General features: G+C 43.9%; 1 protein-coding gene across 3 annotated transcripts in view; it reads left to right on the top strand.

The window, feature by feature from the left end:
- The window catches only part of kcnq4 (potassium voltage-gated channel subfamily Q member 4), a 78,938-nt gene that overhangs the window by 38,371 nt on the left and 14,220 nt on the right, over positions 1-26,347 (top strand). For 2 of the 3 annotated variants that reach the window (XM_076301629.1, XM_076301631.1), the window contains 10 exons: positions 5,363-5,453; positions 8,228-8,354; positions 8,985-9,160; positions 9,820-9,945; positions 10,696-10,806; positions 10,899-10,994; positions 11,393-11,481; positions 12,363-12,491; positions 16,442-16,668; positions 16,968-17,067. In XM_076301629.1, coding sequence (XP_076157744.1) covers positions 5,363-5,453; positions 8,228-8,354; positions 8,985-9,160; positions 9,820-9,945; positions 10,696-10,806; positions 10,899-10,994; positions 11,393-11,481; positions 12,363-12,491; positions 16,442-16,668; positions 16,968-17,067 — 1,272 coding nt within the window. The remainder of the gene's footprint in view (positions 1-5,362; positions 5,454-8,227; positions 8,355-8,984; positions 9,161-9,819; positions 9,946-10,695; positions 10,807-10,898; positions 10,995-11,392; positions 11,482-12,362; positions 12,492-16,441; positions 16,669-16,967; positions 17,068-26,347) is intronic. The other variant, XM_076301630.1, reaches the window with a different exon arrangement.

Below are 26,347 nucleotides of genomic sequence, written 5' to 3'. Positions count from 1 at the left end.
TGTCAGGCGATATGAGGGGTCTTCAGCTTGCGTGCGGAGGGCTGCTGTTGGCACAGGCACGGCTGGGCACCCGAGGGCATTATAAGTCTCAGACGTACAGCAGCTGAGGTCAACACCGCCACTGTCTTTTCCTGGAAAAAGAGTGGGTGTGTATACTGAAGCGAGGAGTCCGTGTCTGGTGATGGGTAGCAATTCCAAGCTTTACACACAAACTGTATACAAAGAGTGATTGTGGTAATCTGCAGTAACAATCATGGCTGAAGGCATCAATCCTACATCAGATTATATTCTTCGCACAGCAGGCCGAAACAGGGTGGTCAGGAACCTGAAGCAAAGAGGCACGTTACTCTGAAGGACTTTATTTTTAGGGATAACCTAGCTCACCGTTAGCACACTTAGATGGAAAGTTTATAGACGCTTGACAGAACCCTTTCGGAAAACGATTAGAAGACCTTTCTTTGAAAACAGCAGACATTTATCTAAATAAGGGTGTTGTGTAAAGCCATTTATATAGTTAATTCAATCACATGGAAATCTAATTGAGAACAACAGATGATTGTCAGAACTCAGTAATTTGAAATGTATTAAATTGTACATTGTTTTGCTTTAACCTCCAATGTGGTCAATTTAATTAGATTTTTATTACATCAAAGTTACGCAAAATGAAATATAATGATGACAAGAATATTCCCCTCACTAATTATGGCATCAAAGATCCTTGATTACTCCACTTCAACCCTCTCTACATTGTGTATAACCAAGGAATTCAATATGTTTTGACCATAAAACCACCTATTTGTATTTGTTGCAGCATACAAACTAACAAATCACATGACAACACATTGCAATATTCATAGTGCATGTATAACATTCTAATAAAGGTATCATAAAAGCTTTACAGCAGAGTGGCCTTACTGGTAATTCCAAGAAAGCGGTCACCTGGTATGTGGCAGGCCTAAACATGAGGACAGCTACTGTAGTAGTCGAGTGGGTATTTAGTGGGTATTTAGGGGCAGCCGTGGCGTACTAGTTAGCGCTTCGAACTTGTAACTGGAGGATTGCCGGTTCGAACCCCGACCAGTAGCCATGGCTGAGCAAGGCACCTAACCCCTCACTGCTCCCCGAGCGCCGCTGTTGTTGCAGGCAGCTCACTGCGCCGGGATTAGTGTGTGCTTCACCTCACTGTGTGTTTCACTAATTCACGGATTGGGATAAATGCAGAGACCAAATTTCCCACACGGGATCAAAAGAGTATACTATATACTTATACTTAGTTGTTGTTAGCATCTTGCCACTTCCCAAAAGCTTTTCATATGACCTCTTGAGACACCCAGCATTCTGCTGAGGCCCAGGATTTCATTTCTGCCGCCCCAACCACCACCCCACCCCTTTTTCATTCTCTTTCCATTTAATTGACAGTTTTTCCCGAAATAGGGAACTCTGGGCTGACGAAAAAGCGGCCGCTCAGCTGAAATGCGATGCGCTGCACATGCTCTCTGCATGCTCTTGGATGTCGTCCGTTTTACCCACTTCATCAGTTTTCTGAGGGGCAGGCTGAGAGGAGACTGGGCAGATACTGACCCCCCTCCGCCCCACCCCACTCTGTCCCTGTGTTTGCACGGGGATGCTGAGGTATCAGTGCCAGGACTGGCCGGGGGGGAAAGTTTGGCTTTCCTCTGCAGGGTTATGTTCGGGGATGACTTTACACAGGCCATCAAAGCCCCTCAAATGCAGACTATGCACCATAGAGAGGGGAAAATTGTGCCTCTGTGTGGGTGTGTGTGGGCGCGAGTGTGCGTATATGCATGTGTGTGTGTTTTTGTGTGTGTGTGTGTGTGTGCGTGTGTGTGTCTATGTCTGTGTATGTGTCTGTGTATGTGTGTGTGTACATACCCCTATTTGCTATGAAATGCTGGGAATATATAACCTCTCAACCTCATATGTGAAAGCTGGCCAATTCTGTTGGGGTGAAAAGAAGCAATTAGTGAAAAGCCTTAATTGCACTAAAATACACTAATTATCTTCTTCCCCTCAAGCTATGAGGATTCTTCTCTCACAAATCTAATGTGCCTCCCCATTTTAGCTGACGTTGTATATTTATTGCACATTACACTGGTTCCTCCTTTCCTTTGGCAAAACGAACGAAATGACTGAATGAACTCTGTTGTTTTGAAAATATGAACTGAATACAAAAAAACACACTTACAACAGAGAGACATTGAGAAAGTGGTTTTAGGCTAATCAATCCTCAACATTTATATCCAGGAAGGAATTAGACCTTGTCCCCTGCCAAACATGGCTTTCACACGAGAGTCTTTCTTCAGAATGCTAATAAATCCACCGCTAAGCTAAATCTCCATCTGGGAACCTGGGGCCAAGTAAACCAACCAGAATTCAGAAGAGCAGACCAGCTAAAGGATTGGGCCTGGGAAGTGGCACAGGAATCACACACACACACACACACACACGCGCACACGCACACGCACACGCACACGCACACACACACACACACACATTTACACACAAATGCAGTTTGGGGCCAGAATTGCATGGTGACTGTTTGTGTTTGTGGCTGTTTGTGCTTCATTCCTAGACAGTCTGAGCTGTTTCCACACACTTCCTGTTGCCAGCTCATAACTGCGGTTTTAGTGTCAGATTCTGTCTGTGCCAGTGTCCAAATGTGGCGCTATGCCTTATGAGCCAATTATCCAAGCTTTTAGACATATGACAAGGGCTGTGTAATTACTTAACATATGTATAGACTTACTTTGTTGTTTTGGGTGACTGAATTTGGTCTGGGGTTTGCCTCAAACTAAATGAAGGCATTAATTGCAGAGCAGTCCACGGACACTTAAACTGAATATGAGAAAAGAACGGAAAATAAATAAAATAACAACACAGAAAAACATATAAATGCAGTTAATTTTAATTGGCTTATTTTGACAGGGCTGGTAGGTTGGTAGTAAGTGACACAGCTGGGTGACGTTCCATGCCGTCCTTTGCTGTTTAATTACAAGGGCACTTGTTTTGCAAGTGCACTGTTTGTGTATTATAGTATAGAGTATGTGACTTATTAAATCTGTTTTCCACTGTGTGGGTAAAGCCGATATGAAACATGCGGTTCCTTTCTGACTGTTATGAGACCACAAGAGGGCAACCCTTGGAGCACACATGCTTCCCACAGCCCCTTCACTGTGTTTGATGACTGTAATTAATACATCTAGATGTCCCTTTTGTAGACCAGTGGAGATTTTGTGGTGGGGAGAGAGGGGCACAACCTGGTGACATTGATAGAGAAGTTAAATATAAACTTTGTATATAGAACTATAAAAGAATCAAAGGGCTTAACCCATATAGCCTTGGGGAAGGTGCCGTGCTCAACTCAGCAACTCACTTGAGCTCTTACTGAATCCGTGCTGTGCTTTCCATCAACCACGACCCTTGGGAAACGACTGCAGAGGTCTGTGATGAACAGTATGTAGTGATTACATGAAGGGTGTGGGGATGAGAGTTGATCAGACTGTGTCACTGTTGGCTGTTGAACATGCACTGAAGTAAAGAGTAGCACACGACCATTTGGTTACATGAAAGCCTATTCTGAATATGTGTTTCTATGCTCGGACATATCCAAAATGTCAATGACCAAACCAAACAATAACTCAAATGAATCCTGAAACCATGCATTACCAATGCAGAATACAATGACAAAGCACAGTTGCACACAGGCTGGCTGCGGTCGCAAAAGCACCGTATGTCGTACCTAGTATCTGTAACTGTCCTACATTCGCTGCCAGTAGCCTGAATGCCAAGCCAAATAACCAAAGCAACCAAAACAAAATCATCAACCTTTGTCAAAAAATAGCGTCACTAACAGTAATCTTTGTGAGCGTTTTTCTGGGGTTATCAAGCAGACACCTTCCTTCATTGACGTTTCGATGATCTAGTTTCCTGTCAAACGTTTTGAACAGTCAGCTCCTCATGTCTGGCTGGCAGTGTTATAACTCGAACCTCCGCTGGACTTCTCTCATTTCAAAATGTAACACTTCCACCTCTCTATCTCAGCCTCCATCTCTGCAGCCTTCCGTTTCCACTCACTCAGTCTGGAGTGGTGAAGAGGTTTACAGCTAAATCACTTTAGTTTGTTTTTTCAAACCCACAAAAGTACTGTTAAAAAATATCTCTGTAGGAATAGAGTATGTGTGTTTGTGCATTTATGTCTGTGTATGTGAGTAGAGTGTGTGTATGTGTAGTTGAAACATTGGTAAAGATGTGTATACTCAAATCAGCTTATACATTACGCTTAAATTGCTGTCGGGCTGGACTGTTTGGAGTTTTAATCTCAGATTTTGAAGGGGTAGGGGGGATAGCTGATACTGTCAACAGCTGCTGTTGTCAGGCTAGACTCCAACCAAACGTGCTCGCAAATGGAGAAAGGGGAAGGGAGCTCAGGCAAGCTGGAACTCAAGGCTCGAGTTCGAGGCTCAAGGCTCGAGTTTTTGTTCCACACAAGCCTCAGCTGGACACACCTGGCGAGGGCCTTCCCCGCCTCTCCGAGTCTCCCTGACATCTCAGGCTCGGATTCCCTCCAAAGGATCTGTGCCGTTCCCAGAGACTGGCCTAGTATCCGATCTCATCCCGTCGATTTTCCAAAACGGCATGCTGTGCATTCTCAGGGACGGGAGCCACGAGAATCTCCCATTAGCTGCAACTGATGTGGACGCCAGAGCAGATTACCGACTGTCCTTTAAGCGCTCCGCCAGTGGAACGCTGCAGCCGTGGCGGTGGCATTATCAGTGTTCCACCAGTGGAAAGAGTCATTATTATGGCTTTGTTGTCATCTCAGACGGCACGGTGAACTTTGTGAGGGTCCCCTGTGGCGGTTACAAAATGTGTGTGTTTGTGTGTGTCTATGTGTGTCTATGTGTGTCTATGTGTGTGTGTGTTCTTGCAGAACTGTGTGCTCTGTCCCTGTCCTTGTTTGGTTTTGTTCTATTACAAAGACACTCTCTTGATGCCAGTATCAAGTGAAGAGTTCCAGAGAAATTACAAAAGATTGTATTTTATTTTTGCTTTTTTTGTGGAAAAAAATATTAGATCGATCCCCCCCCTCTAGTCTAGACTGTATTACCCTCATGTGGAAGTGTCTCCAGTCTGATGTGTGCAGTATTAATGAGTATTGCTGGGACTGCAAAATCCCACTAATGTTTTGTGTTTATTAGTGTAACTGACCTGTATTTTTGTCTCTCTGTGTGTGTGTGTGTCTGTGTCTGTGTGTGTGTGTGTGTGTGCATGTCTGTGTGTGTGTGTGTGTGTGCATGTCTGTGTGTGTGTGTGTGTGTGCATGTCTGTGTTTGCGTTTCAGTTTCCTGCTGGTCTTCAGCTGTCTGGTGCTGTCTGTGTTCTCCACCATCCCTGACCATCAGAAATTTGCCAACGAGGGCCTCTTCATCCTGGTAAGGGCACCACTGTGTCTCAACCCAACCAGCTGCCCTCCCTCCCTCCCTCCTCTCACACATCTCCACTCCACTCTGTTCTGCCTACTGATAATACTTATGCACAACTATATAAACACGCAATTACAAAAGTCATACGAACACTTGAGATTTGTTTGCACTCACTACCTGCCTTCCCCTGTATTTACACTTGTGGCCGTGTTTCGCTGGGCAAGTCACGTGTAGGAGCTGCTAGGAGCAAGCTGGAGTGTGCTGACTCGTACACACTACGAAGAGTCAAACATCTTTAAAGGAACCGGTCCATTTCTGTTTGACTAAAGGACGCTGCTGGTACACTATATACAGTCAGCAGGCATTTATTACCCCCATGAGGCTCCACACCTGTCAGATAGATATTAGGAGTCTGTAGCCCAGTAAAGTCTCATATATCTCTCATATTGTCTCGTATATTATGTGAACATCTTTACGGCTGGGCCCATGAGCTGGACTTTCTGAAACCTTATTCTTGGATAAGCTCTTCTCATCATCCACAGAGCGTTTAGCTGCAGCTTCAGTGGTGCCTTAGTGTTTTTAGCTCTCTCAGAGAGTGTATGTGTGTGTGTGTGTATGTGTTTATCTGTGTATTTCTGATATTTGTTTCTGTACAGTGTGTGTGTGTGTGTGTGTGTGTGTGTGTGTGTGTATGTGTGTGTGTGTGTGTGTGTGTGTGTGTGTGTGTGTGTGTGTGTGTGTGTGTGTGTGTGTGTATGTGAGGGCTTATGCATGGGCCTCCTCCTCGTCTCTCTCTCTCCCTGTCACACTCACGCTCCCTCTCCATCATCCTGTGGTCATGGAGGATCGATCTTCGTTATTGACCATGTGGTGTAAGGACTGGCTAATTCTTCCCCCAGACTGCTTTTTGTCCATTAGTGTGTTTTACTCAAATACTTTCTCAGCCCCAGAGGCTTAGCACCACAGGTAAACACCAGGCTCACAGGATGGGGAGTGCACTGCAGTATTACCTGTCTTACACCATCATCATTTTTTAACCAAACAGTAATTGATTTGTAACTGAACCTATGCTGAGAAGCCATTTCCACTTCCTCAAAGGCAGTTGATGAGTGGACTCAAAGGTGCTTAACTACACAGAGTTGAACCAACTGTTCCTTAAGTAATGGACTAGCTCATTGTGACGTGTGATGTTTATCTTAAGTGGCTCTATTATTTCACAATTTTTTATTTTCCCCAGAAACCCTTTTAGACACGTTAAGCCCTCTGATTTATTTATCAAGCTGGATTTATAATGAAGGGTGCATTCCTGTTGTATGTTTTTTTTTTTACACTCTGGCCTACTAGTGGCCTTTGGGGATAAAAATGTCACATGTCACGGCCATGGCCAAGACATAAGTGCCTTTTGGATGCTCTTTTCAACAATCTGGATCCTATTAGCCTCAGCAGACAGATTTATGTTTGTTTTTAGAAAGTACACTTTTTTTCATTCGCAGAAACTTGTGAACTGTGAATATCCACTTATAAAAGTAGATATTTTATGTCATGCAGTGTGCTATTATTTTTAGTTAAAAAAAACATATTAATACCTTATTAACTGCCCCCGTGTATAAACCACGGCTAATAATTGGGAATTTACGGGTAAGTAATTTGATAATTGTAGTATTATTTTGCGGAAATGGTTTCCTTGAAGATCTGAGTTTTCTTCAGATCTTTGTAAATATCTTTTGGTCCTGGGAATTGGTAACACTGGCCCCTTATGACAAAAACCTGAGTGTATGAATCCCACCTGCAAGCTTAATAATTCTAATAATGATAATAATACATTTATTTATAGCGTACTTATGAAGTATAGCACAAAATGCTTTACACACAAATAATTACAATGACACAGCAGAATAGAATAATGGGGGGTGGGGGTGGGTCTATTTTGGTGTAAAAGCATGGCAATAAAAGTATGTTTTTAACTGTGATTTAAAACTCCAGACATCCAGGCATTTCTAATATCCTGTGGGAGACTGCTCCACAGTATGGATGCCACTACTGCAAATGGCCTGAACACCAGAGAGAGATGAGTTCTCTGTGCACCTACACCAGTAGGTCCCAGTACACTGACATACCAGCCTTATCTGATCTGGGTCAAGTAAAAGTAGTCATAAACATCAGCACACTGAGAGCAATTTGAATTACTCTGTAACTTCCGTTACAGACACTGGTTAGCCATTGCACAGGTGCATTGTCGAGACCACATCCGAGGGGGAGTTCATATAAGAGGGTCTGAGTAAGCAAGTTTCAAAGGTGACTGTACGTTTTTGCAGACTCGTTGCATTAGACATCGGTTACTACAAATGGAACAATGCTCTTGTAATGCATCATCTTCAGTACAGCGTTGTTTCTCACAAGTCCCATACATCCTGTTATTTTTGTTCTCTGTCTCTTCAAGTCTGTTAAGCTTATGTTGTGGCTGTGTTGTTGTACTGGGAGTTTTATGGTGTGTTAGAGGATTATTTGGTTTCAGCTCTTGTGGAAGATGAAATTTGGTCTCTCTTTTTTGATTCTTAAGCTCTTAATCTCTAAAAAAAAGTGCCATAAATGAAATAATTTGAGAATTATTTGAAGTCCCATACATTCTCAGATAGAATGTTTCTGTGTTTAGCCTGTGGAATCAAAGTGTCTTCCCCATACTAGCTCCACACACCCCTTGTCCCCCCATGTGTAACTAGAACATGGCCATGGCACTGAGATGGTAATGCAAGCCCTGCGTGTGTGCGTGTGTGACCCTGCAGGAGTTTGTGATGATCGTGGTGTTTGGGCTGGAGTACTTCGTCAGGGTGTGGGCGGCGGGATGCTGCTGTCGCTATCGAGGGTGGCAGGGCAGGCTAAGGTTTGCCAGGAAGCCCTTCTGTGTCATAGGTAAGTGTCTGTCTCTGTGTGTGTGTGTGTGTGTGTGTGTGTGTGTGTGTGTGTGTGTGTGTGTGTGTGTGTGTGTGTGTGTGTGTGATTGTGTGTGTGTGTGTATGTGTGTGTGTGTGTGTGTGTGTGTGTGTGTGTGTGTGTGTGTGCGTGCGTGCGTGCGTGTGTGCGTGCGTGCGTGCGTGCGTGCGTGCGTGTGTGCGTGTGTGTTTTCAAGAACTAAAATGAGACGGAGTGTAGGTGTGAGGTGTGACTGTAAGTCTGCAGGCAGCCCATAATTTCCCCATTTCCTCCTCCACTGTTTAGGCTTGTTGTGATGATGTTTATTTGGGCCATCTGACTTATTTCCACTCTGTCTCTCTGCCCTACTCACATGCCCTATTCCATGAGTGTATTATAAACGTATGTATGTATATGTATACGTGTGCCTCTTTCTAATGTAACCTTTATCTGTAAGAGCATATTTAGGCACATGTGGGCATATATGTGTTTAGTGCGAATAGTACCCCGCTAGTATGTACCTGTATGTAATGTGTGCTGTGCGTGTGTAGTATGTACTTTGTGTTCTGTGTGTGTAGTATGTACTTTGTGTGTTGTGTATGTAGTATGTAATATGTGCTGTCTGCTCAGACTTCATCGTGTTTGTGGCGTCGGTGGCGGTGATTGCGGCGGGCACGCAGGGCAACATCTTCGCCACGTCAGCGCTGAGGAGCATGCGCTTCCTGCAGATCCTCCGCATGGTGCGCATGGACCGCCGGGGAGGCACCTGGAAACTACTGGGCTCTGTCGTCTACGCACACAGCAAGGTGCACACACACATCCTCGCACACACACACACACACACACACACACACACACACACACACACACACACACACACACACACACACGCACACCACACAAACACACAGCAGTTGATATACAGCACACACACACACACACACACACACGTCACATAGTCACATGCATACTTGCATGGTTCTCTCCACTGTGAGTGATTGAGTAGATTTTTACTCAGTTGTGTTCCAGCCTAATCTGTCTCTCTTAGCGATTCCAGTAGTGAGTGGAGTCTGTGTGTCCTTCATCTTGTCCGAGTCTCTGAGGTGCACTCATACAAATGTGTGTCATCATGACTCATGACACTCATCAGAACGCCACTGAGAAGGGGGACACCACAGAGTCACCACTGTCCAGTTTAATTATTTCCTGTACAGCCTCATCACTGCCAAACCCTCAGCTGTGGACCAGAGCCTGATCCACTACATCCCTCTACCTCCATCTCTTCCTGTCTGTCTTTCCATCTCTCTCTCTTTCTCTCTCTGTCTCCCTCTCTCTCTTGTGCTCTCTCTCTCTATCTCTCTCTGTCTCCCTCTCTCTCATTTGCTCTCTCTCTCTCTCTCTCTGTCTCTCTCTCTCTATCTATCTCTCTCTGTCTCCCTCTCTCTCTCGTGCTCTCTCTCCTCAGGAGCTGATCACTGCCTGGTACATCGGTTTCCTGGTGCTGATCTTTGCCTCCTTCCTGGTCTACTTGGCAGAGAAGGACATCAACAGTGATTTCTCCACCTATGCAGACTCCCTCTGGTGGGGAACGGTCAGTAGCAGTAGCAGAAAAACTTTTCCCAAGGCTTCACCCCATAAAACCGCTGGTTAGCATCACATTAAATGAGACATGACGAAGACCCACAGCATGCCCCCACAAGGAACTTGGAAAGTCCTCCGTGTTGCAAAAAACACACTGTGTTTTTCAACACGTGTTGTGGTTCTCAACATTTTCTGTGCTGTAGATATGAACTTTTAACCTTCTTTGTAGCACTGAATTCATTCTGTTGTGTGACACAAAACCTAAATGTGACATTTTATATTAATGATGAAACAAGGTCATGCCACATTTAGTAAAAACCTAAACTTAGTGTAACTCAGTAGAATGAATGCCTTATTTTACAAACATGTCATCTGTTTTCAGTTAAATTAAAGCTGCAGTTGGCAAGTCTGTAAAAATATTGAATGTTTACAACTCTCATGTCCCTCCCCCACTACCACTGAGCACCCTCTCATCGAGTTTGTGCTCGCCAGTGCGCACCAGACTGCACCAGACTGTGATTGATAGTCAGATCTCACACAGCCCTGCTCTGATTGGACCAGAAGAACCGGGAGCTGTGGATTTTTGCAAAACAAATAATAGGCTCTAGGTGGAGGTAGAAGTGCAGGTTTTTTTTTTTCTAAAACCGGCTGATTTATGTTGTTCTGTCGGAGCATAGTGTCGGTTTCAGTGAATATGATCAAAAAAATCTTGCCAACTGCCGCTTTAAATGTTGTGCTGTTATCTGTTGTGCTCCTACAGATCACCCTCACCACCATCGGGTACGGTGATAAGACCCCTCGCACCTGGCAGGGACGCCTGCTCGCCGCTGGTTTCGCTCTCCTCGGGGTGTCCTTCTTCGCTCTGCCTGCTGTAAGTCTGCTTCCTATTGGCCTTCGTCTCTGTCAGTTTCCCCTCATCACCAATCACAGTTCAGCTCATTGTGCTGTGGTGGTTCACCGTAGGGGATCCTGGGGTCAGGGTTTGCCCTGAAGGTGCAGGAACAGCACAGACAGAAGCACTTTGAGAAGAGACGCACACCTGCAGCTAACCTCATACAGGTAACTCTCTGATGCAAAATACTAATGCAGTATGTTTAGGCAGGGTCCAGAACCCTATTGATGGTTATGGTTATGGATACGCTTTTGTGTTATGGATAAGCGACATACAAAATACAAAACAATATAATACTTAAATTATTTAACAGGGAACCAATTAAAATGTTAGTCAGACTACAATGAGGAGAATAGCAATAATAAACAACAATGTAAATTCAATCAATAGCCTATAATACGCTCTTCTGTAGAGCCTTTATGAGTTCCTATATTAGCACAAGGCATCAAAGACACAATAAAATATTTTCTTTCCTAACAAGTAGGTTTGATTGCAGTTGTGTATGTACGTAAGTGTGTGTTAATGTGTATGTGTGTGTGTGTGCCACTTTCCCTCTCCCTTCCAGGCTGCATGGCGTCTCTACTCCACAGATGCCCAGCGTTCTTACCTCACAGCCACCTGGTACTTCTATGACAGCATGCTGCCCTCATTCAGGTACGTACTGTAGCCCAGCCGGTGAGCTCCATCGCTGGACTGATCCCTTCTGCCATGTGCCCCCTGCCCCAGTCATTGCTTCCCCCATCCATTCATGTCTACTGAGGGGAGAAAGATACTAGAAGTATGTTGTTAGAAGTGACTGATTAGGACTGAGAATCGTGATCTAAGCAAATGCCGATGTTTTCCTGACATATCGTCAATAGAAAGTGTTAACACTTTGCATCGTGGTGTGTTGCACAGTATATCGAACCTATTACTTCAGAATTTTTGGATTTTAGGAGGCTTTTATATATTTTTTCACACAGTCCAGATGCACACATTCATGGACACACACAAAAGTACACTCATGGACGGACACACACACACACACACACATACACACACACACACACACACATACACGCACACACACACACACACCTCAGTTCATGAACATGTAATTCTCTTGCATTTGCAAACTTATTGTATTATGATTTTTTAGTTTAATCAATGTTCTTCTATTTTGCAAAGTTTGAACCTTTCATTTGACTAATTATGATTTATTTTGTAAAGGTGGAGATGTATACTGTCAAATAATTTCAGTAACGTTGCTACAGAGAAATACCGGTATGTCAAAGCAGAACTGATAAAATACTTCAAACAGGACACTTCTGATCAGTGGTAATTGGTCAACTGCTGACATTTGACCAATATGAGACAATGTGAGACAAATTAAATTACTTGACTCAAAACCTCAAAATACTGAGATACATCCCCAACTTTTCAAAAACACACTGTTGTACTTGTTTTGACCTCATTTTTTCTTGATTTGTCATTATTTATCTTTTGCCTTTATTTTGTTTGTGTGGGTTGTTTGTTATTGTTTGTTTGTGGCTCAGGGAGCTGACGCTCCTGTTCAGTCACCTTCAGAGGCAGCAGCGTAGCACCAAGAAGGTTCTGCCCGCCTCGTACAACACACTGCTGTCCGGCCTCCGGCCCTACAGCTCCCCCTATCTGTCGGGGGACAGGTACGCACCCCACTGCTGCTACCGCACTCCAGCTCTCCTGTACAGGAGCCCCTGACACCAACACACACACACACACACACACACACATACACACACACACACACACACACACCGACACACACACACACACACACACACACACACACACACACACACACACACATACACATACACACACACATTCATCTGTACAACCACACACACACACTCACACACAAACACACACACACACAGATGCACACACATTCATCTCTACAGACACGTACACACACACACACACACACCCATTTATCTGTACCACCACGGACGCACACACACACACTCACACACACACACACACACACACACACACACACACACACACACACACACACACACTAGTGTTGTAGTCACGCACACTCACACAATACGTACACTCACGCTCACACATAGTCACAAACACACACACATTCATCTGTACAACAATGGACACACACACACACACACACACACACACACACACACACACACACACACACGCACACAAAATCAAGAACACACATACACACATATTAGTGTCGTAGTGACACACATTCACACTCACACATAGTCACACAAACACAAACACCATAAGTTAGCACTATATACAAACTAAATTAATTATATTATGCTCAAACATTGTATACTTGCATAGACATGTACACAAATAGACACACACAAACACACACACACATACACACACATGGGGGTCTTGAGGATTTTGTCTTAATGAGGAGTAGTCCCAGAGTTGCCTGATCAGCTGTTTGTGTTTGCGGCACATTGCATATGAAAGCAGATTTATAAACATGGCAATATTGTTTTTACATCCATCACATTATGTTTACATGTAGGAACTGGCTACAGGAATAAACCCTCATCAATTGTGTGTGAAAAACAGTTAGGGAACCTGTTCTCCAGTGGCACAGCAGACTTGGCTTCTGGGTGTGTGTTTGTGTGCAGTGGCTCATTATATAACCCTTTTTGACTAACACTGCTCTTAATATCTATGTGTGGGTGATTGTGAATGTGATTGTGTTCACCCATGTTTGTGTGTGTGTGTGTGTGTGTGTGTGTGTGTGTGTGTGTGTGTGAGTGTGTGTGTTTGTGTGTGTGTGTGAGAGAGAGAGAGAGAGAGAGAGAGTGAGAGAGAGAAAGAAAAATAGAGATTAAAATATTGAACGGGAGAAAAGTGTCTCTGTGTGTGGGCCTTTCTGTCTGTTTCTGCTTGTCAACCATTTCTGTTTGTCTTGTCACCTTCATGCATCACTCATCCCATGCCTTCTCTTCCATCTCTCTTTTTCTCTCCATTTCTCCCAACTTGTATGTCTCCATCTATATCTCCAACCATCCATCCATCCATAACATCTTCCCACATTCAGGAAGACTGAAGTCACGTGCAGGTGTGTTGGTGCTCTGTGGCAGGTTGCTGGCGTTCATGGTTGACGTGTGTTTTCGTTCAAATTCCCCTGACATGGTGTTCCCTTGCACGTCTTGGTTTTTACTCACAAGACAGAAGCCCAGATCTATGTGCTGATGTTGGAATTGAATAGGGTGATAGACTACTTGTGGGCATGTAACATCCTAACTCAGGAGGAGAATCATCTGATCACAGACACATGTCTCATGGATTCATCTGATCACAGACACATGTCTCATGGATTCATGCGCGGTGGGGTCTGAGCATGCTCACTGTCCACCTGCTTGCCTCTTACGAGACACACCTTCCCTGTTTCCGCACCTCTGCATTTCCCGTCTCTTCACTCTGTACTGTATCTGTTTTAATCTCCTCTTCCTAACAACTGATCAGGGCTCAGTTACCACGGCTATTCTTGCTAACTGTTACATTGCTACTCAAGGAGTAAAATGGCATCTGTTCCTCGATCAGTTGTTAAGATCAAGAGTAGAACTCAAACACTTTGGATTGGAGTCTTGAACTCCCATCAGGCCGAACCCACGTTCCCCAGACCCCTCACCCCCTCTCCTCTCTCCTCCACTCCTCTGCTCTTACTCTCTCTTACCTCTCCCCTCTCCTCCACTCCTGTGCTCTCTCCCTCTTTCCTCTCCTCTCTCCTCCATTCCTCTGCTCTCTCCCTCTCTTACCTCTCCTCTCACCTCCACTCCTCTGCTCTCTCCCTCTCTTTATTCTCCTCTGTCCTCCACTCCTCTGCTCTCTCCCTCTCTTTTTTCTCCTCCCCTCTCCTCCACTCCCTGGCTCTCTCCCTCCTTTCACCTGTTCCTCTGCCTTGTGTGTCTCCTCAGTCAGCTCGTTTCTAAAAAGCGGGGTCTCTTCCGGATTCACGCTGGCCGCAAGCAGAGGTATCCACGGCGATGCTGCACCAGAAGGGCACGCTCCCCGACCTGCACCCCACCCCCACAAACCCTGCACCCCCACACTGCAGCTCCTGGTTAATATCCAGGAATCTCCCAACCTTATTGGTCCAAAGCAACACAATATTTCCTTATTAGGAAAACTGTATGCTGTAAAAAAAAGGCTCACACAAATTCTAGACATGTAGAATTTGTGGACATTCTTGGTTTTAACATTTTAATCTGGAACATGCCCCGCTCTCTGCGAACGGAACTCAATGTTCTGCTCTGGTTCAATAATGTTTAGAATGCTTTAATGCACGAATAGCCAAATCAAAGCCTAATAATAGAAGCAAAGACATTGTTGGTTGCTGAGAACATTGCCTGTTTTCAGAACAGTAACGGGAGCTCTGGAGTTGACTTTGCCTGCGTCTCTGTGTCAAAAATACACCATGAGTTCAGGTTGGATGGCAAACGCTGAACCATGTTCATGGTGTATTTGGACTGAATGTCAGCCTGGATGGGCCAAAAATGGCCTGGATATTCAGTGGACCCAGGTTCCTTTTATAGGCTTCACATCTTTCATAGGTTGGTCTACTTATTAAGACTGATGACTGCTAAGTAAAACCCACTCCTGCCCTGAAGCATGCTAGGAAGAGTCTCTTTGCCTGTGGCATGGGTGAGTCGCCGTTCAGAGAGCGTCAATGAGTGTATTGATGATCTCTTGCATTGCATGTTGTTTCTGGACTGTTGCATGAGGTCAGTTTTCAGTTATGCATATTTGCCCTTTTTAAAAGCGTAAAAGGGAAACGGGTTTTTCTATGTTAGTGTGTTTTTACCCCCTTCCAAATCACTTCAATACGTGTTTGTAGTATGTACGGGAAGTTCTTGGATTTTCCAGGATTTTCATGGACCTCTGAACAGCCTCCTGAAGAATGTCGTTCCCCCCCCCCCAAATATCAACGGCATGCAGAGGATTAATTCAACCCCCCCCCCCCCAGTCCACCTGAATGCTTCCAGCCGAAATGCAAAAGCTGAAATGCTATTTCTGCAAGCGCTTTCCTCTGCTCTTAAAATATTTATCCGAACCGTTGGCCGAACATGCCAAGCATATCACAGGACACCGTGGGCCATGAAGAATAAGACCCCCCTTGTTTACTCAGCCGTCAGCATATCGCCATCCCAGGCCACAGCACCGAGTGCTTTTGTCAGTCAGATTTTAGCCATGTTTTTTTGTGGACCATGAAAAATAATTAATGGTGCAGAATAAGGTCTTGATGCATGCTTGGAGATAATCTTGTGGAGAATATTTGGATGTTTTTGTGTCTGTCCACCTCCATCAGACTTGTCTTTTTAACATATTAACCCTTCTTACTGTCAGTCTGTCTATTTTATGTAACCATTCCGATTTGTGCAAAAGATATTTGTTGATATGTTGCACACACATAGACTGTGCATTCAGGAGGAGGACCAGTTATACATGATGAGATTGCATGGTTTGGTGGAATAGATTTTGTGGACATGGATTGGCTTGTGCATTTACTGAGAGACAGTGACGTAACTTCTCTTGCATGATTTGCTCATTGTTGGGATGTGTCACTGACTTGTGTGTTTCCGGGTGGCAGTAGTAAGATGGGGTTCCGCGACCGGATACGGATGAACAATTCCCGTTCGTCCCAGGCCATCAGAAACAAGGCCTCGCCTTTGCCCCCTGGAAATGACCAGCGTTCGCCGTGTCAAGACAACGTTGCCGAGGCCACCAGTCCGGGAAAGGTGCAGAAGAGCTGGAGCTTCAATGACCGCACCCGCTTCCGCACATCCCTACGGCTGAAGCCAAGACCTCCCGTCGATGGTATGGCAACTGGGCATGGCACTCTTTAAAGTGCACTCACGATTACAAAACAGAGACACCTACAAAACACCTATACGCATGAAATGCCCGAGTTAGAGATGTTCTGTGTTTAGTACATGATGCTAATAGTGCCGTAGCCATTGACTTTCATTTCTGTTCCATGAATAACTAATCCAAATGTTTTCCTGACTATCTATTCAAATTAAGTCCTCTCTTTCTCTCAAGGCAATTTTCATATTAATCTCTCCCCTTCCCTCTCTCTCTCTCTCCCTCTTCCTCCATCTCTCCTTCTCTCTCAGTGGAGGGAACAGGAGAGGAGAGCACTGAGGATAAGCCCTACTGTGATGTCACCATGGACGAGGTGATCCCTGCTGTGAAGACTCTGATTCGTGCTGTTCGGTGAGTCCCGCACCATCGTGACGTGAGTCCGGTCCCTCGCGACTCCCTCCCCCCCACCACCACCACCCCGCTCCACCCTCCCCTCACACGCTCTCAAGAGCAGCACAGACACACTGGTCCTGCTCCCATAACCCCTCTCTCACTCGTCCACTACGAGAGTCGAATGAGAGAGTTAGTGAGCTGTAGCAGAGGACTCAATATAGGGTTACCAGAAAGGAGAAAGGTCCTATAGTGTGAATTCATCACTAAGGGAATCATGCATTATAATTGAGGTTTTGCAGCCAAATGCTGAACAAAAAAAGCTCCTGTTTTTTGTACGATGGTGAAATAACTTACATGTTTTATTACATAATAAGCCCACCTGGTGTAATAATATTGTAAATATTTAATCTGGGATGCTAATAATGTAGATGTGAGTTTTGCTACCACCACATATTGCAAGGAGACTCCTTAGAGCATTATTGCTATTAAGGTTACAGAAACTCTTTTTCAGGTAAATGTTTTAAGGTTTGTATGTATCTATGTATATATTCGAGTGCCGTTAAAGATTTGGTTAGTGATACTGGAGAAAGATTTTGATGTTTGAATTCAACAGTCAAACAATAAACCTCTCCCTTCAGTGCTCCATAGGTGTGTGGGTGCAAAATATCACCACCTACTTCTTATTGGCTGCAGTAGTGTTGTATGTGTCAGTGCACACTCCGTGTTTGTTTTTAGTTTATGGAGCCAGAGCTGTGCAGGAAAACTGAGTTATAGAAAGAGTTATTTTCAGTTAGCACACAGAACGGACGGATAGTGAAACGTGAGGAGATATTTGCTGAATGCCACAAAAAGGGTAGCCTATTGGGTTACAATTGCTCATATCTTTAACACTCACAATATAGGGAATGCCCATTGTTGAGCCACTGAGTGCTCTTGATGCTGACTCCAGCACTGGGTGAGTTTGACAGAGCAGTCATCGGTCAGTCAAGAGAGAAGTGGCTTGTTTTGGTTTTGTTAGAATAAAACAAGTCAAGGAAAATGCACATTCAGCAGTTTGTATTCTGCAGTCCAGATTAAACTTCCCCAACCACAATCCTTGGGAGTACTTTACTGAGTTGGCAGGTAGTTGAAATGATTCCTTCCAATTAATACCTCATTGTAAAAGGCACAATGCTCAGGTGATCAATGATCAACACACTTTTTTTCTGTTGTTTTCTGCAACGATACTGCCAAAAACCCAAGTGACCTCAGGAGTTATTTTTCTTATAGTTATCCTATGTAATTTCCCTGTGAAAGAATACTGCTGGCCAAGTCAGACGTAGTAGTGCAGCTGTTATAACTATTAGAACGCTTCCAAACAGGAAGGCGATTTAGTAGTTCACACGTTGGGAAAGGAAGGATCTCTTTGTGTTTGTGTGAACTGGTGGGGGCGTAGGTGAGTGAATGCATTTCAGAGAGAGGAAAAGAGAGAACTTTCACACACTTCAATATTTTGCACCGTATGCAATCTATTCAATTTTAGGAAAGTTTACAGCAATTGCGTGGCAGGTAGCAAAATGAACACACAGAAATACTTCACCTTCATATACAGTACATGCTTCATTACCTTTTCAGGCAAAAAAATCACTGAGTGCCAGCAAACATGTGTGTGAGAGGCAATGGATGCCGGACTCCCTGGGGAGGCTGATGGCTTATCGAAGCAGATTGCTGGAGATTTAATCGCTGGAAGAGCGCCATCGTCTCTTACTACCTATACTTGCCGCGTTGTGGCCTCTAAGTGCCTGCCTGTGTGTGTGTGTGTGTCTGTGTGTGTGTGTGTGTGTGTGTGTGTGTGTGTCTGTGTGTATGTGTGTGTGTGTGTGTGTGTGTGTGTGTGTGTGTGTGATTGCGTGCATGAGCTGTGTGTGCTCTGGTTATGTGTTGTGGTGTGTGGTTGTTGCATGTTTGTATGTGTACATGCATGGAGGGGCATGTCCCATACGCTGTTTGTGTGTGAAAGTACAAATATGCCAAGTTGGCAAACACATGATTTTTACTTGAGCTCACTATTAGTGCTGAGGCACGCAGGACACTTTCACAAGACCTTCATCGTTCTTCAGTTCTATCTTAATCTGCTGATGATGAAATACACATCTTTGGAGTTAACTTCCCACTGAGACTACCGGTATTTACAGTATTGTCCTATAGGCAACACTTATTCGAGTTTTTGTTGGACTTCCAAAACTCAATCTCCTTAGTGAGCCCATGAAGACATTGCATACAGTATATTCTACTGTTGAAACATTAGCAACATACATCAACGTCCCTGTGCATGCCAAAGTGTTTACTTTTATATATTAGCTTTTTAATACTGCACACATAAAACGAGTGTGTTGAAAACAACAAAACTTGCGTTGTTTTTACTGTAACACATCTCTGTGTCCATATAGGGACAACACAGTTTGTGTTGTCTCCTTTTTTATTTGTCACACAATATGTGTTGAAAATAACACAACTTGCCTTAAAAACAACACAACTTGAGTTGTTTTTAACACATCTCTGTATCCAGATAGGAAAACACAATTTGTGTTGTTTCCTTTTTTTATTTGTTACCCAATATGTGTTGAAAATAACACAACGCATTGTTTTTTCACACATCTCTGTGTCCAGATAGGGACAACACATTCGTTTTAAGAGTGTGTATTTTCCCAAAATCAGTGTAATTAGGCTGTGTTGGAGATATACTGTAATATGCTGATAAAGAAAGAAATCAATGTGTAAGTATATTTAGAGTCCTGAATTGACTGACTCCATCATTGCCGCTTAAGTTCCTACTGTTCATTGTCAATGTAGTGAAGTTCCTACTGTTCATTAAGTTGCATTCTGCCAGCACTGACTAAGTACAGTATCAGCAAGTTAAATATATTTCCAACCTGAGTAAGGTGAACTTGAACACCTGGATTACAGAGGTATGAGTCTCCTGAGGGAGACCAGACGTTGTAAGGGTAGGAGCGTCAGCACAAACTCCAGACTCCAAACTCAGTCTTCTATCTCAAATACAGTATCAGTATTTTACTAACAGAATGCCCTCAGTCATTCAGCACAACACAAAGTCACACAAAGCTTATTTTCCACATATTTTAGACAAGCACATATTTAATAAGCTGCTGTGTTTTGGAGCTCAGTAGTGTGGTTGAGGACTGGGACTCTGAGGGTGACTCATCCCTCACCTGGCCCAGCCCAAACGTCTGGGCAGGGGCACGTGCGAGAGGAATGTGGTTCCCGGAGACGGCACAGGTGTGTGGGAACGGCTCAGGACAAGGGGCCACGGCGACGTCGCCACTGGCCTCTCTCCTCGCAGCCCTCCACTTCCTCCTCATCCTCCTCCTCCTCCTCCTCCTCCCTGCCGCCAAGATTGATGTCCTATAAATAAAAAAAAGGCAAATTTTAGCATGCGTCTTAGTGCTGAGTGTTCACTTTGAAAGGAGGCTCGTCATTTATCAGGCCAGACATGGCAGAAATGTGTGGAGTTTGCTGTTCGAGCTCAGCAGACATGAGCAGAGGTGTGTACTCCCGCAAAAAAAACACACCAAGAAAAAAAAAACATACAAAGTGCACCTCCTCTTTTGTTTTTTTTATTTTTTCTCTTTTGACTTCCAAAAAAATGCTTCTTTTTCTGGCTCCGTTATTGATGGTGTGATTTATTCATAAGAGGTTGCATTGTTTCCCTTGCCCTTGACTCATTTTCTCGTTTTCCAAAAGGAAAGGCAGAGAGAGGTTTTCCAAATGGTATTATTAATTTACGGCCACGCAGACAGACCTCTCCTCAGACCTCGATGTCTGCTCCTCCGTCCATGAATGTTTTCTAGACAGGGGTTTGTTGTTGTGTGGACAGCTGTGTTGTGGACGCAGTCTCCGGGTCCAGGCTGTGGTCCTGGTGGGCTGTGGAAGTGATTAAAGGTTTTCAGCTACACCCAAGCAGGAGGAGATGAGTTTAACACTCACATAAACATTCAGAAATGATTGAGAGAGAGTGTTTATTCAAATACTGACGGATGGCTCTTGCTGAATTTGTCTTCTGATTTTAAATCACTCTGTTAGCCCCTTAAATGAAACCTATGCTATGGCCATCCAACTGCAAGGACATGCAAATAAATCCCACCCATCCACACTGCTTTTAGAGAGCGTTCACTTCTATCTTTAGGTTTGAAGTGCCATCAAAAATTATATTCTATATAGGGGGGACTCCTGAGAGACCAGTGTCTAGTTAATAAATTGTTTTACACCGGTGTTTCCACATGCTTGATATAAGACATACTTCAAACACGTCATCAATTTTATTTATAGTTCTGGTTTATCAGCATGCCAGTTCAGTAAGTTACCAATAAACTGCCCCAGAGGGAACTGAGGGGGGTTTATGGCAGTGAGCTGTAGGTGACACGAGACAGTGGAGGCAGTGAAGATGGGCCACATGGCAGAGGGGATGAGAAGGAGCTTCATACAGCTTCCTATAGCTCCTTGGCATTGGAACGTATATGGAGTCAGACAACGTAAAGGTTAGACCAACTCCCTCCCAGTAAGGAGACAGGCTATTGAAAAGAGTCAGCGCTTTGCAGAGTGCCTCGGGAGGTTGTAAATAAATGGGATTTCTTCTGTACTTCTCATTCCTCTCTCTCTTTTTCTCTTGCTTTCGTTCCCTCGCCTTTCTCTTACTTACCTACACCTGAGACCCACCCCAGGAAAATATGCAGGTAGCTGCAAAATCCCACAAAAACTCACACACACAAAAAAAAAAAACTCGCTGCGGAAAAGCCAAAACTCGAGAGTCATCAAGAAACTTCATCAAGAAACTTGGGTTCTCTTCGGGGCCTGATGCGGGTGACTTTGGCAAACAGCTGTGGACATCTCTTCTGTTCCTGTTTTCTGTTCTCCACAGTGACGCCAAGAAACTGCACCCCATTCTAGCCACAGCAATGCAGAAATACAAGCGACTGTGGTGCTTCCCTCAGCACCAGACAACAAGTGAACTGTTGAGAACAGGAAGAACCCACTGTCACAATCCATGTTGAACATCTATTCCTCTGGCCCAGAGGAACCATTCTTGCCAACAAAAAGTTCCTTTGTTCGGGAACATATTTGTAAAGATACTTTGGCCTTTCAAAAACACAGACCGCCTAGCTCGAAAGTACACTGGCCCAGGCAGAATTTGTGCCTTGTGACCAAAGACTGTTTTTGTGCAGTATTGATGTCAGCTCATATATCAGTGCCTCAGCAGGCAACTACGGTACTTCTCTCCACCTCCTTAGGATACCACCCCCTACTGGACGGATGTGAGCGCACAACATTAAAGGCTACTCTGAAGCATCTCCATTCTCCTCTGAGGCTGAGGGCACAGACACTAAAGGCAGCTCATCGCAAGGAGCTACATCTGCTTACCAGAGATAGACCATCCTCAGTTTAGGGAGATAGAAAAAGAGAAGAAGACCAAGTGAAAGAAAAGGGTGAAAAGTCCCCTCTCCCTCTCTGTGTCCTCTTTCTCCCTATCCTGCGCGTTGCCTGGCCACTCCTATGGAGTGATCAATCACGAACGGGGGGGACGATGACAGTTTGAGTGCGGCTGTTTTGCGATCCTAACATTTCGCTGTTTCGCGTTTTTCTGCCGAGCCAGCACGTGTGGGCGGTAGTTATCCGACGAGAGTGATAAGACGGAGGACGGAGAGAGAAAGAGAGAGAATGGGAGGGAGAGAGGAAGAGGGAGAGGAGGGGAGGTCCAGCAGCCCTGACCTGCCTTCAGCTCATCTCCAGCGCCAGGCGACACGGCCACAAAAACATCTGGTAGAAGCTGTTAGCGTGAGCGATCACACGGCGGGGCCGATGCGAGCACAAACACCAGCACCTGAGTGCCCTTTTCAAGAGCCTTGCAGGATAACTGACAGCACTCACACTTTTAGGACGAAGTAGATCAGTTTCACAATGAGTCAATATTTGGACCCTGTTTCCAGAAGCATCTGTGTTGTTTAATGATACATTCATATTCCTGTAAGTTTTACAGTTTTTCTCGATTGTTACACACATTTTCTGAAAGCATGCCTCATACTCTCAGAACTCTATACACACAAATAAAAAAACACACACACAATGGGCAAACCCCCTCAATTCTCCTGCAAAATGAAACTTTACATTCAAAACAATGTTATTTCTTCTCAAAATGGTATTTTGTTTTCAAATGACACACACAAACCATCATATGAATAGACATTTATAAGAACCAGTTGAACACTGACGTGCTCAGTGTAAAACACTATGATGAATGGAAAACACTTCTTCTCCATTCATCATAATGACTTAGGCCTTTTTTTGTTCAGTGTTAAACTTACTACAGACAGTACATACATAAGTGTGTTGTAAAATATTTGAGAATATTGTTTTTTATACTCAGAACTCACAAATAACAAATATATTTTATTTTGTCCCCACAAAAACAATGTACACAGTGTACATCCCAACCAACATAAAGTTGCACATACAGTGGTCTACATATAAAACAACTAGAATTTACTGTATACAGTTACAATAAAAAAAACGATGCTGCTTCCTCTCTTCTACCTCATCAACATCACAAGCATTATGCTAACGCTCTGATTGCTAATTTTAAAACTGTGTGACAGGTGTTTGCCCATGTGATGAGTCAGTGTGCATAGTGGGGCAATCAACTTTAGAATTTGAAAGGCAGTGTGTTCCTTGTGAAAACAAGTGATTTTCTTCATGGAAAGTGTGCCAAATGCAGAGAATTGTGTGTAGTGTTGTGAAAAAAGTGTGTTTTAGAACTGCAATTTGAGTGTAAAGGAGGAATTGTAGTTTAGCAGAATTGGTTCAGGGGGTCCCATGACATGCTGTGGTCATTGTGTCTAGTAAGTACCAGTTTTTGTGTGTGAACAATTGAGAAAAACTGTAATATTGCTGCATTTGTTGTAAGTCAGCAGACTAACTGTCAGAGCAAAGGAACTAAAAGTGACACCAGCTAGACTATTTGTGGCCTGTGTAGAGACTGAATGAATGAATGAAACCAGGAGTAAAATCCCACATTACAACATATTGGAAAGTACTGGAAAACCCAAATTACACAATATAAGACATAATAACGCATATTTTTAAATGTAAGAACAGAAGGCGGTTTCCACCATTATAATTGGGTCAGCTCAATTCTGATGAGCAGCGTTTTGGTGACGTCGGAAGACGGAGCAGAGCCATCAGTAGTTCAGATCTCATCAGGGTAACAGAAGCACAGCCATCAGTAGTTCAGATTTCATTGGGGTAACAGAAGCATAATTCACCACACTTCTTTTTCTAATACTTCCCGTTTGGAGCCATGATAGCATGAATGTGTTTGATCCATCATGTTTGCTTTCTTTTCCTTTGCTTACCATCATAGCTTAGCTTGTCAACCATTTGCTAATGCAGCATATAGTTAAACTAGCCATGATAGACAACAAATTGTTTAAATTTAACTTCAGTGATCGCGTGGTTAAGGATTTTGAATTATATATATTTGTATATAATTTGAAGTGATTATTAGCCTAGAAATCTAGACGCACCCTAGCGGCGGCAAATTAATTTGCTCAGCCTGTATGTCTAGTATCAAACCATAGGGATTTCTATTGGCTGACGCCGTGGACCTCATCCAATCACAGCGCTCTATTTTGTTAGAGAGTCTTAAGGCGGGCTTAACAGGATAACAACAGTCCTGCGACGGTGAACAACAAGGAAGGTGGCTATGGCGAACGAAGAGCGGTTGTTTGAATCGGCGTTGCCGTCAACTTTGGAGAAGTTGGACTTGTGCTTTTCTTTGAAAGTTGAGCAACACAATGCACTTAAGTCATTCCTTTCGAAGAAGGATGTATTTGCCGTTTTGCCAACCGGATACGGATATGGTCGTAGCGCTGGCCTATTGCATGCCTAGGCAGTTTGAAAGACAATTCTCTGCCCGCCCCTTTGATTAAGCGAGGTGAAGGGTTCGATGCCAGACTATACATTTCAATGATATAGGATGGCCCGCCAGGCTAAGTGATTATGTCATCTTTGTAAAAGAAATCTTGGAGACTCCTGGAGTAGGTCTACCACTAGAAGGAGTCCGAGTACCCCCAGTGGTACCCGTACCACAGTTTGAGAACTACTGGTCTAGACATTGTTTGGGGCTGTATTCTCACTGCAATACGATGAATAAAGATCAACAGTCTTTCAGCATCCGCTGTCTGGATGGTCTCCTTCGGATCATCGGTTCCAGAGTGCTAATTGGTGTAACGGTTTTCAGAGGTGGATTTTTCCATGACACATCCCACAGTGCAGCACCAGTGTAGGACCAGTGTGTGTTGGTGTCATGTCTCTACTGTACAGGAAAAGGTCAAAGGACTGAACACAGGTGCACAATTGATTGTAATGTGTGCATCTAATGGATTCATATTATATATATATATAATATATAATATTATGTGCATGAGTGAGTGTGTGTATGAGTGTGTGTGTATGAGTGTGTGTGTGTGTGTGTGTGTGTGTGTGTGTGTGTGTGTGTGTATGTGTATGAGTGTGTTCATACAGTGTATTCCTGTCGTGGCCTTTATTGAAATATATCCTTTAGTTTATATATCTTTTATGTAGTATCTTTATTCTGTGTAATATCATTGTTTTGTGAAACTGAAGTCTGTAGTATGTTCAGTGTGGAAAAGGAAGACTGGTTTAAGTGAAAGAGCAGGCCTGGCAGAAAATGGCATAGATAAGGTTTGGTGACAGGAAATGTAAGCAAAACCTAAAGAATGGCAAAACCTAAAGAATGTATGAATGACAGGATGAGAGGGCAAAGGTGAAGTACCATATATTACTTGGTCAGTTATCTGTAAACATAGAGGGTCTTGTCTGGGATGACTTGAAGGGGTATAAAGGCTGGACAACAGCCAGAGGATGTTAGCTCACTTTGCTCACTGCTCACTGCTCACTGCTCACTTTGCTTAGCTTAGCTTTCACTTAATTGCTTCACCAATGCTCCGGAGTGCATTAAAGCCATCATCTGCAGTATACATCCATGGTGTGCGGACTTCTTTTGAGTTGTATTATTTAATGTGGATTTGACACCACATAATTGGCGAGAACCAGCCAGGAGTTGGAAAGGACAATATTTAAGTATCATCTCAGGGTCCGGGGTTTGGTCAGGGGAGAAGCTGATGCGCAACTTAAAATAAGGTGAGCAACTTTGCTTAATAGCAGCTAGTCTCCTCTGATCAGGCTGTACACTGAGTTATGAATACTTGTCTAAAACGTCCTCCAG

Source organism: Alosa pseudoharengus, unplaced genomic scaffold (assembly GCF_046254945.1).
Source record: "Alosa pseudoharengus isolate Yale_2024_CS ecotype anadromous, Long Island Sound unplaced genomic scaffold, YU_APseudo_1.1 YU_APseudo_1.1_scf_23, whole genome shotgun sequence".
NCBI lineage: Eukaryota > Metazoa > Chordata > Actinopteri > Clupeiformes > Clupeidae > Alosa > Alosa pseudoharengus.
Note: the sequence above shows the minus strand (reverse complement) of the source record. Positions and strands in the feature narration are given on the sequence as shown.